We start from the raw sequence: 15,727 nt of genomic DNA on the forward strand, positions 1-15,727 counted from the left end.
GGCACACTCGCTCACACTTGTGGTGACTTCACACTCTATGAGACTCACACAACGTCAGGGAGCATGTTGCCATTTTTCTCTGTTTGGCTCTGTGTTCTTCAAACGCACGTGATCGGTGTATTTTTGGTCGACATTTGTTTTCAGAGGAATTTGCTTCCAGGACATCGACGCCAGCACCACTTTTTCTGATCATCTGTTTGAACAGAGGCCCTCCCTCCCATTCACTCTACCCCCTGCCCTCAATAAGGCAGCCTGCCCACAAAAACAAACAACCTCCTCACCATGGGACAGGAAGCATGCTGGGCAGCAGGAGAAATGTGCCCACGTAAACTGGAGAAGGAGAAATGAAATAAAAAGGCCTCTCTCTCTTCCTCTCTTGCTCACATCTCTCTCGTCATCATCTCACCACCAACCTACGACGGAGGAAGCTGAGGAGGCAAGCAGGCATCTGTACAGGATTTTTGGTGGGGCCTTTCATCTAATGGAGCCATCATGAAATATCTCCAAGTACTCAGGGGAAACATGAGGATTTCCTGAGTGTGTGTGTGTGTGTGTGTGTGTGTGTGTTTGTGTACATGGACTTTGATCAAACTCCCGTCATCCAATCACTCCTCCTCTGATCTCTGCCTGCCAGTCGTATTTAGGAACCAAAGGTGTGACCTGTCTGAGAGCTGTGAGGTATAGGAGGCTACGCTGACATACAGAGGCGGAGCGTAATGGATGTCAAACCTCAAGGGGGTGGGCAGATACTAACCAGGAGACAGGAAGGATGAGGACAAGGACGATCTGCATCACAGAGTACAGTTTGATTTGGCAGCATTGATGTCACAGTACATACTGATACAACAACACAGTGAAAACCACACTGTGGAGACTAAACACTCCACATATAACTAGAATTATGACTTTCTGAATGATACCAGTATCTGCTGGAGTGCAGCTACCTGTAGCTGAAACCTGGATATTTGTTATCTGACCAAATGTTATGCATTGATTATTTATTTTCAGGGTGATCAGGATCATTTCAATTCAAGTGACAACAGTGCTTACAACTACATACAACTCACTACATTAAAATATGTTGTGTATGTAACATGTAACTGACCACAACCCCTCCCCCAACAAATGCTTGTCTAATCATTACTTAGTAACTGCAATAATAATAAGTGTGTGTTAATAACAAGTGAGTGTTAATCTTGTTAACATTACAGGTTACATTCACAATGAGTACATCCACTGTGTGGTAGCCAATCCTGGACTGCTGTCAGAGTTTAGGGTCAAGTTAGAGGCTTTGCCCTGCTCTGACTTTGGTCAAACCTGAGATAATATTACATTTGCTTAGACCTTATCTTAACTGTCATTTCTCCTGTAATTGTAAAAAGTGAAAATTGGAAGAGGTAAGCTATGTTGGAACAGTCTGATCTTTTATTTCTCCATGTCATAGCTTTAATACCAGGACTAACTGGGACTAAGCCAAGTTTGTCCATGAAGAAAATGGAGAGCTTGACAGGCATAGCAAAACAGTAACCAAGGGGTGAATTATGTATATTTATGTAATAAACCATCTGTCATTCTGTCATGTGTAAATCTGCATCATCATATTCAGATAGACATCCTTATTATCTACATACACACATACACTGCAGAATGTATTTATACACACACTGCTAAGCAAAACACACATTAACAAAGTTCTTCCAGTTATTCACAAAGTACAAAATGTGAGACTGGAAGTGTTTTAGCTCTGTAACTGAACTGTAAGAGAAGGAAAAAAGGAACAGTAATGCAGTGCTAAAAAGGGCCTGGTTAAGTAGCTGACAGAGCAATAACACACAGACGCTATCTACATCTCGTCTGGAAGATTAGCAAGGGAGCCACTACATTAAATGGAGAAAGAGAGAGAGAAAGTAGGGGGTGTGTGTGGGGGGGGTGTGACTTGCTCCTGTTATTATGGTGCAGACTTCCGTGAGCGTTAAGTTCACAGTTTGAGCAGAATATACTTCCTAACAGTGTTTATACAGAGAAAGTGTTCACAAAGCGCTGCACTGTAACTGCAACACTGACGCACATAACTCCCGAACACCTCAAAATAAAATGACGTTGGTATGTCAGTGTATTGTCCCCGCCTTGGCTGATGTAAATATAAATCATGATTTATACAAACAACTTAAGTGACTGCCCATTTGACAAATTACACTTTGCCACTTTGCTGAGTTCGGGGCCAAATAACCTTCTCTTCCGGTTCATGACCTGAACACCGATGGCCGGTCAGAGTAATTATTCGCTGCTTTGTGAACAACCTGTGGGGTTCGAGCAGATGTCCAGGATCCCATGTCGGGTCATTCGATTAATTTTCAATCACCGTCATTTCCAATCCCCTTCACCTGCCTGGCCCTGCCATTATGGGGCACGGCTGCAATCTAATTTTGTCCTATCGCACAGGAAGAGCATTAGGAGCTGCTTATGTTGACGGTGTGCTCCATTGATTTTTATGAGTTGTGCTGGGATCATGGCTGCGAGGCGCTGGAGTGGTGAACATGATCTCTGAGGGCCGTGCGACTCACTGAACATGATCTGTGTGCACGTGGAGACGGCACATGCGACACACAAATGTGGCCATTAAGGTACAGTAGAGAATCATGTGGTGCAGCAAGTGATTTACAATGAATGTGGATACAAGTCCCGCTGCTTGGCTGTTCATACATCACTGGTTCAGTTCCAATTATGCTGTCAATCATCCACAACCATCACTGTAACCTTACTAATCGGATTATCAGAAAGCCACAATGAAATGTTCTCCCATGGATCTATGGGCTCTAAACATCTCAAACCAGTCAATTCAATTCAATTCAGTTCAGTTTAATTGTATTTGTATAGCACCAAAACTCAGCACACATTATCTCATGGTAATTTACAGAGTAAGTTGTAAACCCAGCAAACAGCTCTTGGTGACAGTGTAGAGGAAATCTCTGTCTCAGTGTGTGCACACGTGTACAGAAAGAAAAGACAATGTGCCACATGGTTCTACTGTATTCAGTAGCTGGTGATGGAAGTCAGACTGTGTGAGTTTGTGTGTGTGTGTAAGACTGTGGGCATCATTACATTGTTTCTGTCAGATATCCATTCTATACTGACCTTCGATGTGTCTCACCTGTTTGCCTTGGTGCTACCTGCACTGCTCTGGAAAGGGGCTTATCTGCTGAATTTCCACCGCAGGCAAAGTTGGTAATTACTTTCCCTGGCTGCCATTATTTCATAGCAATCCATCATCATCTGGAGCTCTTTGGCGATACAGAGCCCAGTGATGGTGACAGCCATTGCTAACTGGTTAGTAGCGGAAAGGCTGCCAAAACACAAGCACACGGCGTACAACCTGATTGAATTCCTCAGGAGGAAAATTATGGCTTGCCTTGCCGGAGTGCCCAGCTCGCTCGCTCGCTCTCAGTGTGTAGATCTGAATTGAAGGTGGCAAGTCTTAAAGTGCCCAGGAACCAAGTTGGAAGAAGCACAGTTTAAGGTTTCAGGGATGGAATGAGGTGTGCGTCGGTGGTGGCAGAAATGGTGGAAGGAGGAAAAAAAAAAAAAAAAAAAACTGGAGATGGAAGAAACAAATATTTGAAAGAAAGATTACCGTCACAGCTGCACAGAGCCGAGATGTGGAAAAGACAGAGTAAACAAGCTTGGTCTCTGGGGTGGTTGGGGGTGTTGGGAGTGTGGGGGAGAGAGAGAGAGAGAGAATGCTAGCATGAAACAAAGCCAAGAGAAGGAGCAAAAACAGACGGAGGCAGAGAAGAAGAAGGGCAAGAAAAAAAGGTGGTGTAGAAGGAGAGCAGAGGGATGCAAAACAACAGGCGATGAGTTTTACAGAGGAAAAAAAAGAAAGAGAATGGGGATAAAAATTGAAATTCAAATAGCTGTGGAAAGAGGAATAAAAGCAGAAATGAGTGGGTGAAGGTAGAAATGAAGCTTTGTGTGCACAGTGAGCATGTTTACGAGTGTAGATGCATAAACACTCGCTCTGAGTGAACACACACAAGAGCGCTGAGCCTCAAGAAAAAAACACTCATTTAAAGGGTAAAGACACTCAAATACCCTCTTTGTTTAATGGCAGTAATGTGATTACATTAGTGCTTCATTAGTGAAACAGCGTGCAGAGTAATGTGATTACATTAATGCATTAGTTAGTAATGTGCTACACAAAGCTTATTTAATTACTTATTTAATTAATGGCCATTTTCAAAAATAGTTTGTACGGTTTGCACATACATATAACAAATACCAGTCAAATCTGAATGTCTGTACAGATGTGATATAGGAAACACATCCTGCAGACCCACATATTGTATGTGGTACAGTCGTTTGTGTTCACTCACAGAAGAATGAGATTTATTCTACAGTGGCATTATCAGCTCCTCTGGGATTTGGTCTCACCATTAAAATATGTATATACTAACTCTGCAGGAGGAAAGATTAATCACAATAATCTAAATTTGTGTATGTGCATCTGTGCAAATGAGAATGACACGTTGTGTCTACGCGTGCATCTACGTGTGCATGTGTGTGAGTGTATTTGGTCACATTTCCATGATCAGCACCTCACAGTTGCACTGTAAGGACTCATAATCAGGCTGAGGCATCTGTTAGCTCTGCATTAACAAACACTAATTAGAGAAGAACAGCAGAAAAATGACATTTGTAAGTTATATTAAATAATATGTGCTGTTATTGTGACTGACACATCCTGGTGTGACGGTGCTTCTTTTCATGTGGGATGCAGGAGATAGAGGATTTGTCGGTGGGATGGAGGAGGGCTGATGTGGATCTTCTTTCCAGGCAGGGGATGAATCATTACAGTGAAATCCACTGCATGTCCACGCCTTTTACTGCTCTGATCAAAGCAGATCCATAAACTCTGAGGCTGGCTTCAGCTAAATCTGAACAAGTGTTTCCTAATCCTGCCCTGACAAGGAAATCTATTCATCTTATCAAGATTCAAACAGAACAAATGAGGACTTTTTGCCTGGAGAGGGTTATATGGAAAAACAGAGGGACCCTGTTTCACTACATCATTATTTGTTCAGTTAGACAGATTTCTGATCAAATGATCTCTCTGGAAATGTTTGAATAAGGGCACAAAAGACTCCTCAATCTATTTCTCAGAAGAGTTAAGATCAGCAAGTATTGATTATCGATTATTGATAATTGATGATTGATAAAATACACTCTTTAGAGTCAGAGCCCAGACCCAGACCCATCAGAGACATCCTGACAACAGGTCTCAGCTGAAGCAGTCAGTCCAAAATTCCTCCTGAACATTATACTATAGTTTGTAATGAATAAGAATCTTGTCAAGAGACTTCAGATCATAAAGCTCCTTGTCTCTGGATTAAACTGCTGAGGGAGTCAGATGTTTCCTAACACTGACATTACTCTACAGTTTCTATCACTGTCAACAAATCCCATAAAAAGACGTTTTTAAAAGCTCAGTAATATCCTAAACAGTGTTAACTGACTGAACTACTTCTTATCTGACTGGAGCACCGATGAAAAGTCAGGCCATACTTCAGACAATCAACCTTCCGCTAACTAGTTTGACTGAGATAGACAGGACAGTTGCATTGGTTTAGCTCAATGTGCACTGACTGGGAAGTGATAACTGTCAAAACCAAACATCATTTCAGTTAATTAGAATCACGCTGAACCTTTATGTTCTTCAAATTATTACTCTGTCACAGCTCAATCTAACATTTACAAATACAAGGTACAAATATTTAATTAATATATAAATGGAATGAACTTGTATAATGATTGGGTTTAGCCAACACTACTCAAACAGGAGTAAACAGTACATTTGTTGGGGGGTATTTTCAGCCATGTACTTAGTGTGTTATCTCTGGAAGCAGAACAGTGTATAAAACCTGACTCAAAATAAACTACAGCACTCATTCAACATGTCACCTGGCTCATCCATGCGTATTTAAGATCTTAGGTACAAGGGAATTATCTAGGAATAACAATAATCTCCTGATTTATCATTTAAAAGCAGTTTGAAAACAATGTAATCGATTGCCAATATCCAATGTAATCGATTGCCAATATCCAATGTAATCGATTGCCAATATCCAATGTAATCGATTGCCAACACAACTTCTGTTAAGTCACAACTGAGTGTGAAGTTTTAGTTGAAAAGGAAGTTGAAGCCAAATCCACTAATCCATTTTAAGTGTATGTTAGGATTTTGCCTTTAATGTAACATTCAGGGACACCCAGCCACCCCCCCGCCCCTACCCCCTTCTGGCCAGCCCCTGTCTCCCTCAGTATCCCTCAGCCCTACAGTGAAATGAACTGCCATGGTTAATTCTCAAACTGATCCCTCTCCTTCTGTCTCCACACAGGGTGGAAGCGAGAATGAGTGAGGCTGAGAGCCGGTTGGTGGGGTGGGGGGGGGGGTGAGAGACATAGATGGAGACAGGGAAAGTGAGAGCGACAGAGCCACCCCAGAAGGCTGAGTTAGCTGTGACAGAGAGTGATGCCCACTTCCCCTCCCTCTATCTCTGCCATCCTTTTCTTTCTTTATCACTTTTTATATCCTGCTCTTCTCTGCTCCCAACACAGCGCCACTGTAATACGACATATCATCCCGCCTAACTCCACACCCCCTCCAGATGATGATTCATCGATCTCCTTATCGCATCAGACGACTTGATGGGCATAGTAAAAAGAAATTAAATCTTAATTAAATTTTCATCTTTGACAAATTTGTCTCCGCAGAGCTGCCATATGCTCACTGGGTTCAGGGGAAAACATTGAGAGGGAAGGAGTCTTTTGGAATTGGTGTTGAATGAGCTTGGAAATTACAAAATAGCACAAGGTGCAGTTTTCTGTCAGCCTTGTGCATTTCTTTTCTATTCAGGAGGGATAGCCTTGCATTTCTATAGATTTTTCACAGCGTTATTACATTATGGATTTTTTCCCTCCAAGACAAAGTATAATAATGCACTTTATACTAAGACTGTTTTTCATCACTTGCAGGGCAAAGGGAGTGTGTGTGTGTGTGTGTGTGTGTCCTTGTGAGTGTGGATGCTTTAAGGAGTGTGTGTGAGCAGGTCTGGATGAGCACCTGTGTGTGTGTGTGTCACCTTTTTTAATAATGTGCTGTCAATCTGGGCTCTGGGGATGGCCATTTCACTAACCCTCCCTAAGTCTCATAACGCTGATCCTCTGGGAGGGAGAATAAGTCATCAGCCGGTGGCCGAGAGTCCTCAAGCACCGTTGAGAGAAGCAGAAATCACAGTGGAGGCAATAAGGAGACAGGGCGGGATGAAACTTTTAAATTAATGCCAGCACACTCAGACTTATGGTCCTGCTGCTCATCACGCTGCTGTTTTAGCTGATTTACCGTATGGCGCCTGTGTTTACGTGGTCTCACAGGAGAGGACAACAAGACACCAATGACACTGACTGTTTTTATGTTAAACATCAAATTTTTATCTACCCATCCTCTCATTCATCTATTCATTCACTGACAGCTCATCTGCCCTCTAGTCGCCATTAACACGTACTGCAAAGTCTACATATGAGACATGCAGGGAGTTTAGTTCATTCCCCAGGACGAACAGCTGTTGATTTTTCTATTAGAAATCCAAATAAATAATAAACAACTAGAGTGTTGGAAACAAAACCTTCAAACAAAGGAAATGAGATTAGAATATATAACAAAGCTTGGCAGTCCGTCTAGTCAAGGAAAGTTGATCTATATGTGGGCGTCACGCAAGAATATTTTCTCTTGGTTTGTTCATGAGGTTTGTTCAAACCAGCGCTTAAGATCACATTCAGAAAACTCTCTTTAAGTTGTAAATCACTGGTTTTAACGAGATGAAAGCCACTCGTTTGTGAGGGTGTGTACATCCATGAGATGTGATCATTAGTGTAAACAGCACATGAAGCCACCAGCTCTGCTCTGTTTGTTTCATTTATGAAAACATCACACAAGAGAAAGAACTTTATACTGAGAGAGACAGGAGCATATCATATTATCTGAGGTTGTATTAACTAGAAAATATGAATATAAAGACTAATCATTCCCCTGTGCCACAAAAAAACAAAAACAATCTGATGAAACACACGGTTCCTGTATGAGGGCCAGTGTCAGATACAGGCCCACATGCACAAAGGTTCCCACCACAGCCTGAGCTCTGGAGGATGACTGAGAAAAACTTCTCATACGATGTGACGTCACCACAGGAAGTGGCCCACTTTCTTCAGCTCAAACAGGAGTAAATAATTGGTTCTATCCTACATTAGCACTGCAGCTGCAGAACATTATTTATCAACTCCAACATGTTTAGTGCACGAGTGTAGAGCAAAGCTTGTGTCCACTTCATACAGTGATGATGCCAGATTACACAGTCTGCTGCTGCTTAGAGTAATTGTGTTTCCCTGTCATGTCTTGTTTCTTCCAGGAGTAAAAGAGCTGCACTATGTGGCCACTTACGTATATTTTCAACTTCATCTTCTGAAATCCCAAATAATCAGTGAATTAAAGATTTTTTAAAACTATGAACAGGAAAGCAGCACAAACAATCCAGGCTGTAAGTACTGACAGTTCTCCAGGCTCTGAGCTTCAGCACATTCAATTTGAAATAAAATAATGGATACTATAAGTCCCAGGTCTCAGTTCTAATTTGAGTTTAGAAAGAACTGTGTGAGAGATACGTACACATGAAGGCAAACAAAACATCTATGATATTTTGTGTAAAATCATTTGTAGTCAGTGACTGTCTGAAGTCTTAGACTCTCTGTATATTCTCTGGTGATTCTCTATTAGACCAGTGTGTCCATTGTAGTTTTTTAATACAGGTTTTTATTCTAAATTTGTACTGGCCCCACCACAAACCTCCAGAACTGCAGAGCAAGACACTGACTTTAAAGATTAGAAAGATAGAAAACACTAAAAATCGATGTACAGTCATAAATAATCAAACAATAAAGTTACTGCTGTTGACACAGAAGTTTCATCATAGCAGTGCTTATCTCATGAGGTCTACAAGTCACTTCCCCTGTTGAATACAGGTCATAAAAACTGTACACACACAGTGGAGAGAGAGCTGGCGTGGTCTTTTCAGTCAAAGCTCTGACTTGATGTCATGTTTTTTTGTAAAGGACAGGAGGATGGTAACAAAGAGTGAAGTCAGACACAGGGCACCTGCTGCTGCTGCAGATGCTACAAGACAGCCTTATCTTACACTTGTGTTGACACGGCGGTCAGGTGGAAGGACTCACACATACAATAAGTCTACTGCACTCTGCACAGTTTTCTTATATTTGTGATGATGCTATAGTGTGTGGTTTCCCATATTTAACATAAATTGACATGATTTTGCAAATTGTTTGTCCAATTCCAGGGACATTTTCATGTCAAAACAACATATTTTTTAGGCTAACTTACAGTTCTTTAGCAAGATCACACACTGGTCTTGGATTTGGACATGTTTGTTTCCACAGGAGGCGACATATCAAAAATACAAAAGTTAGACTGCTGTCGTTTCTTCTTCTTTCTTCTTCTTATCTCTTTGAAACATTGTTAATTGCTTCACGTTGCTTTGAAACACCATAACTCAAAATCTCACAATTAACATGGTGATTGTCAGAACTCTCAGGAGATGACACACAGGATACTGCTAATTAGGATTCAACTTTTTATCACCTGTCTGTGCAGGTGCCTTTGTTAGTTTGAGTCAAAATTTCATGGGAAGACCATGCACTAATTCCTGACCCATCCTTTTAATTAGCCTATGTGTGTGTGTGTGTGTGTGTGTGTGTGTGTGTGTGTACTCACAGATATTAGCAGTGCCCTTAGGGATGGGCAGGTAGGAGCCAGCGCTCCACGCTCGCCCCTGGTAGTTCCTCTTACAGCGGCCGCAGTCGGGCCCAGTTGTGTTGTGTTCACACTCGCAGCTCAACTTCTCTTTGTCATACACGCAGCTGTTGGCGTGAAGGTTGCACTTGCACCTGTCAAAGAGGAAGAGGGGCATTTGGGAGGGGAAGGGAGAGAGTTGAAAGAGGACAAACACGTCAACATGGGTGAATTTTCCAGCACTAAATGAAAAACAGACAGCTTTTATTTTACTGGAGAATGCGGCTGAAGGGCAGCGTGTCCTTGACTAGTAGTGGCATTGGAACACAGTCAGAGCAGCAAGCTGCTTCTTTAACTTCAAGGAAGAGCTAGTTCAAAAGGAAGCAGGCAATTGCAAGAACAAATCTAGCATTATTATTTCCTTGCTTTTCTTTCTCCCCTCTCCACTCAAGAAGGTAGCTCACTTTTAATTTTCCCACTGGAGGATGCATGATTTGTGGTAAGGTCAGGGTCAGTGGACAAGGGAAGATCAGGAGGGAGAGAGGGACAAAGAGGTGCGAGGACAGGCTGAGGAAAACAAGCCGAGTTAAATTGTGAAACAAGCACTGGGAGAATGAAGGCATCGAGGCTTGTAGCTCTGCACAGCAAAGAATAGCTCAGTTAGCCAAAGGGCGGCACGGAGCAACAGCTACGTTCTCAAAGACAAATTAATATGAGATGAGAGCTCAGAAGCATATTTTCACTCTGGAAAGAGGGACTCCCTGAAGGTGCACTAAATCCTCACTCCCATCCTGCTCACCAGAACCTTCATTTAACAATAAACTCAGCAAGTTCATTTTATGCTGTGGCTAGATGAGTATAGAGGGGATATCTATCTGTTAAATTAATTTATGATCCTCATGCAGCATAATGTACTCTGAAGGAAAACTGAGAACTTTGGATTGCTAGACCTCTTTTTGAAGAACTTTACAACAACATAGCTGAGTGCAGTGAAATTTTTCTACATGAAGGTTGTGATGAAGCTTTGGGACAATTCCATTCAGTCCAGTGGGTTTTAAGTGGTCCATTTAACAGTAAAGGTAAACTCATGAGCAGGATGTTCCTTTTCACACAGTGTCTCCATCATTTTGATTATTTATTTCCTTTTGTACTAGGATCCTACTACAAGACAATGACTGAGCTGGAATCACTCACTAGCTGTGATTTAAATCTGAAATGTTATACAACGTATAACATTTATACAACACCAGCATGACGATGCTCGATTCTCAGAGATAACCTTACTGTTTCTAAAGCATACCATGAGTCATGATCCAGCGCCAATGCCAACACTGGCTGCAACTTCAAATATAGACTGGAAATCTGACTTCCAACAGACATGAGTCATCGTAGATTAATGGCGCTGTGGCTGTGTTTGTTTAAGGAAAAACACTGAAAGGCAGACAAAATGGCACTATTCAAGCCTGTCTGAGAGTGCCCTTTCATTCAGAGGTTTTTTATTTTCTAAACTGGCAGCCAGGTGAAAAGCAGCTCTGCCTTCATTCTTGAGGCAGAGGGAGGGAGACCGAGGGAAGGTGTGGAGGGGGGAGATGACACAGATAGCCCCACAGATGTGCTCGCTAACGTCTCAGTGAGAAACTCCTGTGACAGCTGGCCTCTGTCACCCTGTCCATTCTGCTCCACCACAGCTTAGCCTGATCCTCGAATTAATATAATCATTTGGAGAAAAAGCACAAACCACTCGCTCCCTCTTAACCTTGACACTCAAACTATCTGCTGTTTGCCCCAAATTGAAAAGCTGTGCACTGTTAGTTAGAGTCAGAGAGCTGGTTTCATTTTAGATCCAGGCCCGGTTGATGAAATACCTGATTCACAAAGCTTCAGATCTTTTATTCAAACACAGTCAATGTGCAAAACATTTAGATGTCAAGAGGCTTTTTGTTTCTATCCAGCACTGATCAGAGATTTCACTGGTTTAAATTTAGAAACACTTTACTCAATGACACTTTACAGCCACGTGACAACTTGTTTCAGTAACTAGTGGCCTAAAAGGTTACAACCAGCTATTACATTACAGTTATTAATCCCAATAATGCTGCATTACTTTGACATTTTGAGAGTCGACTCGTTTGCTATCGGAGTTGGTTGAACGGTTGATATCAGTGTGTTCTCTGTGTTCAGTGGAGAAAGTGTAGAGCCTCTCAGTTCGGTGCAGGGATGGAGGTGTGAGACATTTACAGTGTTGCTGTAACTGCCGGCTTAACGACTAGATTTCTTTTAAGACCCTTTTGTGACTTTTTTTTTTCAAAAATGCATCTAACAACAAATCCAGGGACTTTATGAGCAACCCTTAAGTCTGCTCTCTTGAGAGTCACTAATATTTCTCATTGAAGGTGCTCTCATGTGGCTGTGGCTCTCTGGACTGATGCGGAGAGCAGCAGCACGTTCAGTCGACCAATCAACAACCAGACAGACATGTGAATGAGCTGTGAATGTGTGAACCTAATGACCAGTCACTGATCCCTGTTGTTTGAGTGGGGAACTCCTGCTTTGTTCTTGTTCCACTGACTGAATCTCTTCAGTTCCACAGTCTGTACAACAGCCTTCAGGTAGATGTACATTCATATTCAAGAATAATTTAGAGTTAGAGTTAGAGTCAGATATGTTTAGCTAGACCTAGCTAGACTGTTCAATCATGCCTTATGTATTTTCTATTAAAACAGCTGGTTACAGTGGGCAGTTAAACTTTTACCAGAAGCACAAAAATAAAATTCCCACAGGCAAATTCGCTGTTATTGTATTTACATGTTGTGTATCCTTAGCAGGCTTGCTACTGAATCCTTGTGTTTCAGTGAAGCAGTTGGTTACAAGTACTGAGAACTGACCAGAAATGGATCCAGTATGGGATACAAAAGGATTGTGATTAGATACCTGAGTGACAATGCTACTGTCAGAATAATGTGCGCACACAAAATCTAAACCTTTAATTACTTTTAGTGACAGGAAACAAAGGATGCAGACACTCCAGTTCATTTCAGCTTGTGACACTATAATCACTGATGTTTGTCTGCTCACATCCAAAGAGGGTCAGTCTAACATTCTTCATAATATTTGAGCACATTGTTCTCCAACAGTTTTCTTTTGCCTGATTTAGTCACTGAGACTCTCATGTGGTTCTGTAGAGGGAAACACTTTGTTGATGAGAGAGTATTGTTGCTGACCATGTTGATTGCTTTATGGCCACAGTTTACCATCTTCTAATGGCTACTTCCAGCTGGATAATGCTCCATGTCACAGTGAGTTCAGTGAACTTCAGTGGCCTCCCCAGTCCCCAGATCTGAATCCAGCAGATCACCCTCAGGATGTGGTAGAACAGGAGGTTGGCAGCATGAATGTGCAGCTGACAAATCAGCAGAAATGATGTGATGCAGTCAAATCAACATGGAGAGATCAGAGAAGTTTCCAACATCTGGAGGAATCCAGAGCAAAGACAGGAACTACCCAGTGTTACTGTGGTGTTCCTAATAAAGTACTTGTTCCATATATACTATTATAATGTTTTAAAGAAATAAGAGCAACTTTCCATTTCACAGCCACACCTCTGAAGCCTCTTTAAGAGTCCACTTTGAGCTTGATTGACTCTTTAGAAACACTATTACAGTAATATCCAGTTGTCATTGAGGCTGATTGAGGAAAAAGTGGCTCCAGCTGGATCAGCATCCATAAGTGGCTAAAAATCAAAGTCCCACTCAGCCCTGTTTCATGAATTTTCTTACTTTCTGTTACAAAGTCTGGTTTGTTAGTGTGTATACGTGTGTGGGTAAGAGAAGTGTGTGGAGGATGTGGTGTGAAATGACTTCACATGGAGCCCTTTGTGGTTTAACCTTCAGCTTCTTTTAACGTCGCTGACATTTTAATCAGTGTCCAGAAATGATAGCGCCGTTGGCATAATGATGGAGACCGCCAGTCCAGGCCCACAGGGTCTCATGCCCACCAGCACTGTTGTGCTGCCAATCAGCAGCGGCTCCTGAACGTGGATACCAGGGGAGGCCCGCTCACCGCTGCACCAGCAACAACAGCTTCAGAAGGAGCCAAGTAAATGTGTATTTAGCAACATTTTAATAGCAAATTTCCTCCAGGATTCCCCATGTGTTCTACGCTGTGTCTTCATTTCCTATTGGGCCTGCTCAGTGGGCTGTCTCCTCTTGACTCTCCATCAGTCTTTGTATCATTCTCTTCATATCTCTCTCCTCCATCCACCTATTAGTCTGTCATTTCTAACTCCACTCCAGTATCTCCTACTCATAAATATTCATGGGGCTAAGGCATCTTTGTTTTTGTGTGGTGCTCTCAAAGTGATATTGCTCAAGGCATTATTGAGTGTGCCAGCCACTGCCTGTGAGCTAAAGGTCCTGATATGTATTCATAAAATTACCCACGAGGCTATGAGCTCAAATTGCTAGACTGGCAAAAAAAAAAAAGAGGAGAAAACCTCGACTGAAGTTTTGATTCTATTTTGTCTGAGAGAAAGGAGGAAACATATTCTTATATCTGACAAGGGTTTAAAGTTCTCCTTGAAATGTGGGAGACAGACGATATTGTTGGAGTAAATTTATTATTTTTCTTTATCCTGGTGGAAATGTGAGCAGAGCAGCCCGCTGAGACTTAGCTTACCTGGAGCAGTGTGTCTATGACCTCTGCAGTAATGGGATTCTGATTGACACTGTGGGTGCAGACGACATATTGCGGCTTCCCACTGATGATGCCAGCAACAACAGACAAAAACAAGGCGATGTAAAGCCTCAGTTTACATGAAAACGCCCTTTTTCTTTTGTATCGCTTCAGCCATTATCGGCATAATTCCATTCAGCCGAGTTCATTCCCCAGCATCACTCCATTTTGCACATTGTGGCTTCAAAGCCAAACGTATCAGCCACTAATTAATAGTAATTATCTGCAATCCAAGCCTACAACATCCCTGACGCACAAAGCTGCTGATCCCAACAAATTGAGCAGACTAAACTCAACATGGTCCTTAAGTGGGTTAACTAAGTGAAGCAATTAAATTTCAATCTAACGCCCAGGTGTTTTTTAATATGCGAGCCAATTGGGTCAAACACTTGGTTAATAAATGCCTTTTTTTTTTTAGCTTGTGTCTGCTGTAAATGAGCGAAAACACACTGGGGGTTGCAGGGGGCGGGCAGAGGGTGGTTCAGAGAACACTCTGGCTTAATTATGTGTGATGAAAATGAAATAGAAACACAGGAGTGGCTTGGAAAAAAGGCCGTGTGAGGTGTGTTTCTGTGTGTGAGTACATGTGCAGGTGATTTGTTGTCGGTGGAACGGATAATTGCCCAACATACACACAGAATGAAATTTACAATACAATATATTTGTCCCACCTGATCTCCCCAGACACACACACACACACACACCTCTGTAGTGATATACACTGTTCTTCCCCGCTGACTTGCTTGCATGTGCCATCTTTATTGGTTTAAAACAGATCAGCCTGTCTGCTAACGTGGTGCCTTCTAATTGCCCCCCCTGGTCTGCAGTGCATTGTGGGAAATGGAAGGAGAATGAGATTTCAGCACCAGCTCTCCTGGGATGCACATCACCCCCTCCAGCCTCCCCCCAATTAAATCCTTCTCCCCCATCCTCCTTCCCTCCTTCTTCAGAAAGTAGGAGGGAAAAATGGAGGCAGATTCTCTGTGTTATTTTTCTCTTAAAACGTCAGTTTTTGGTTCAATTACTTGAACCAACACCGCATGGAAAGACATTACAGACTGATTCAGTATATATGTACAGTAATCTCTGTATGAGGTCATAATAGTTGACATGAATTTAATTTGAAGTCCTTGGTACAGA

At 42.1% G+C, this 15,727-nt stretch overlaps 1 protein-coding gene across 1 annotated transcript in view; it reads right to left on the reverse strand.

Annotated features, from left to right (window-relative positions):
• ntng1a (netrin g1a) overlaps nucleotides 1–15,727 on the reverse strand; it is a 100,649-nt gene that overhangs the window by 19,839 nt on the left and 65,083 nt on the right. Inside the window, 1 exon segment of the mRNA XM_018698147.2 lies at nucleotides 9,839–10,011. Coding sequence (XP_018553663.1) covers nucleotides 9,839–10,011 — 173 coding nt within the window.

This window comes from Lates calcarifer, linkage group LG24 (genome assembly GCF_001640805.2).
Source record: "Lates calcarifer isolate ASB-BC8 linkage group LG24, TLL_Latcal_v3, whole genome shotgun sequence".
Lineage (NCBI taxonomy): Eukaryota > Metazoa > Chordata > Actinopteri > Centropomidae > Lates > Lates calcarifer.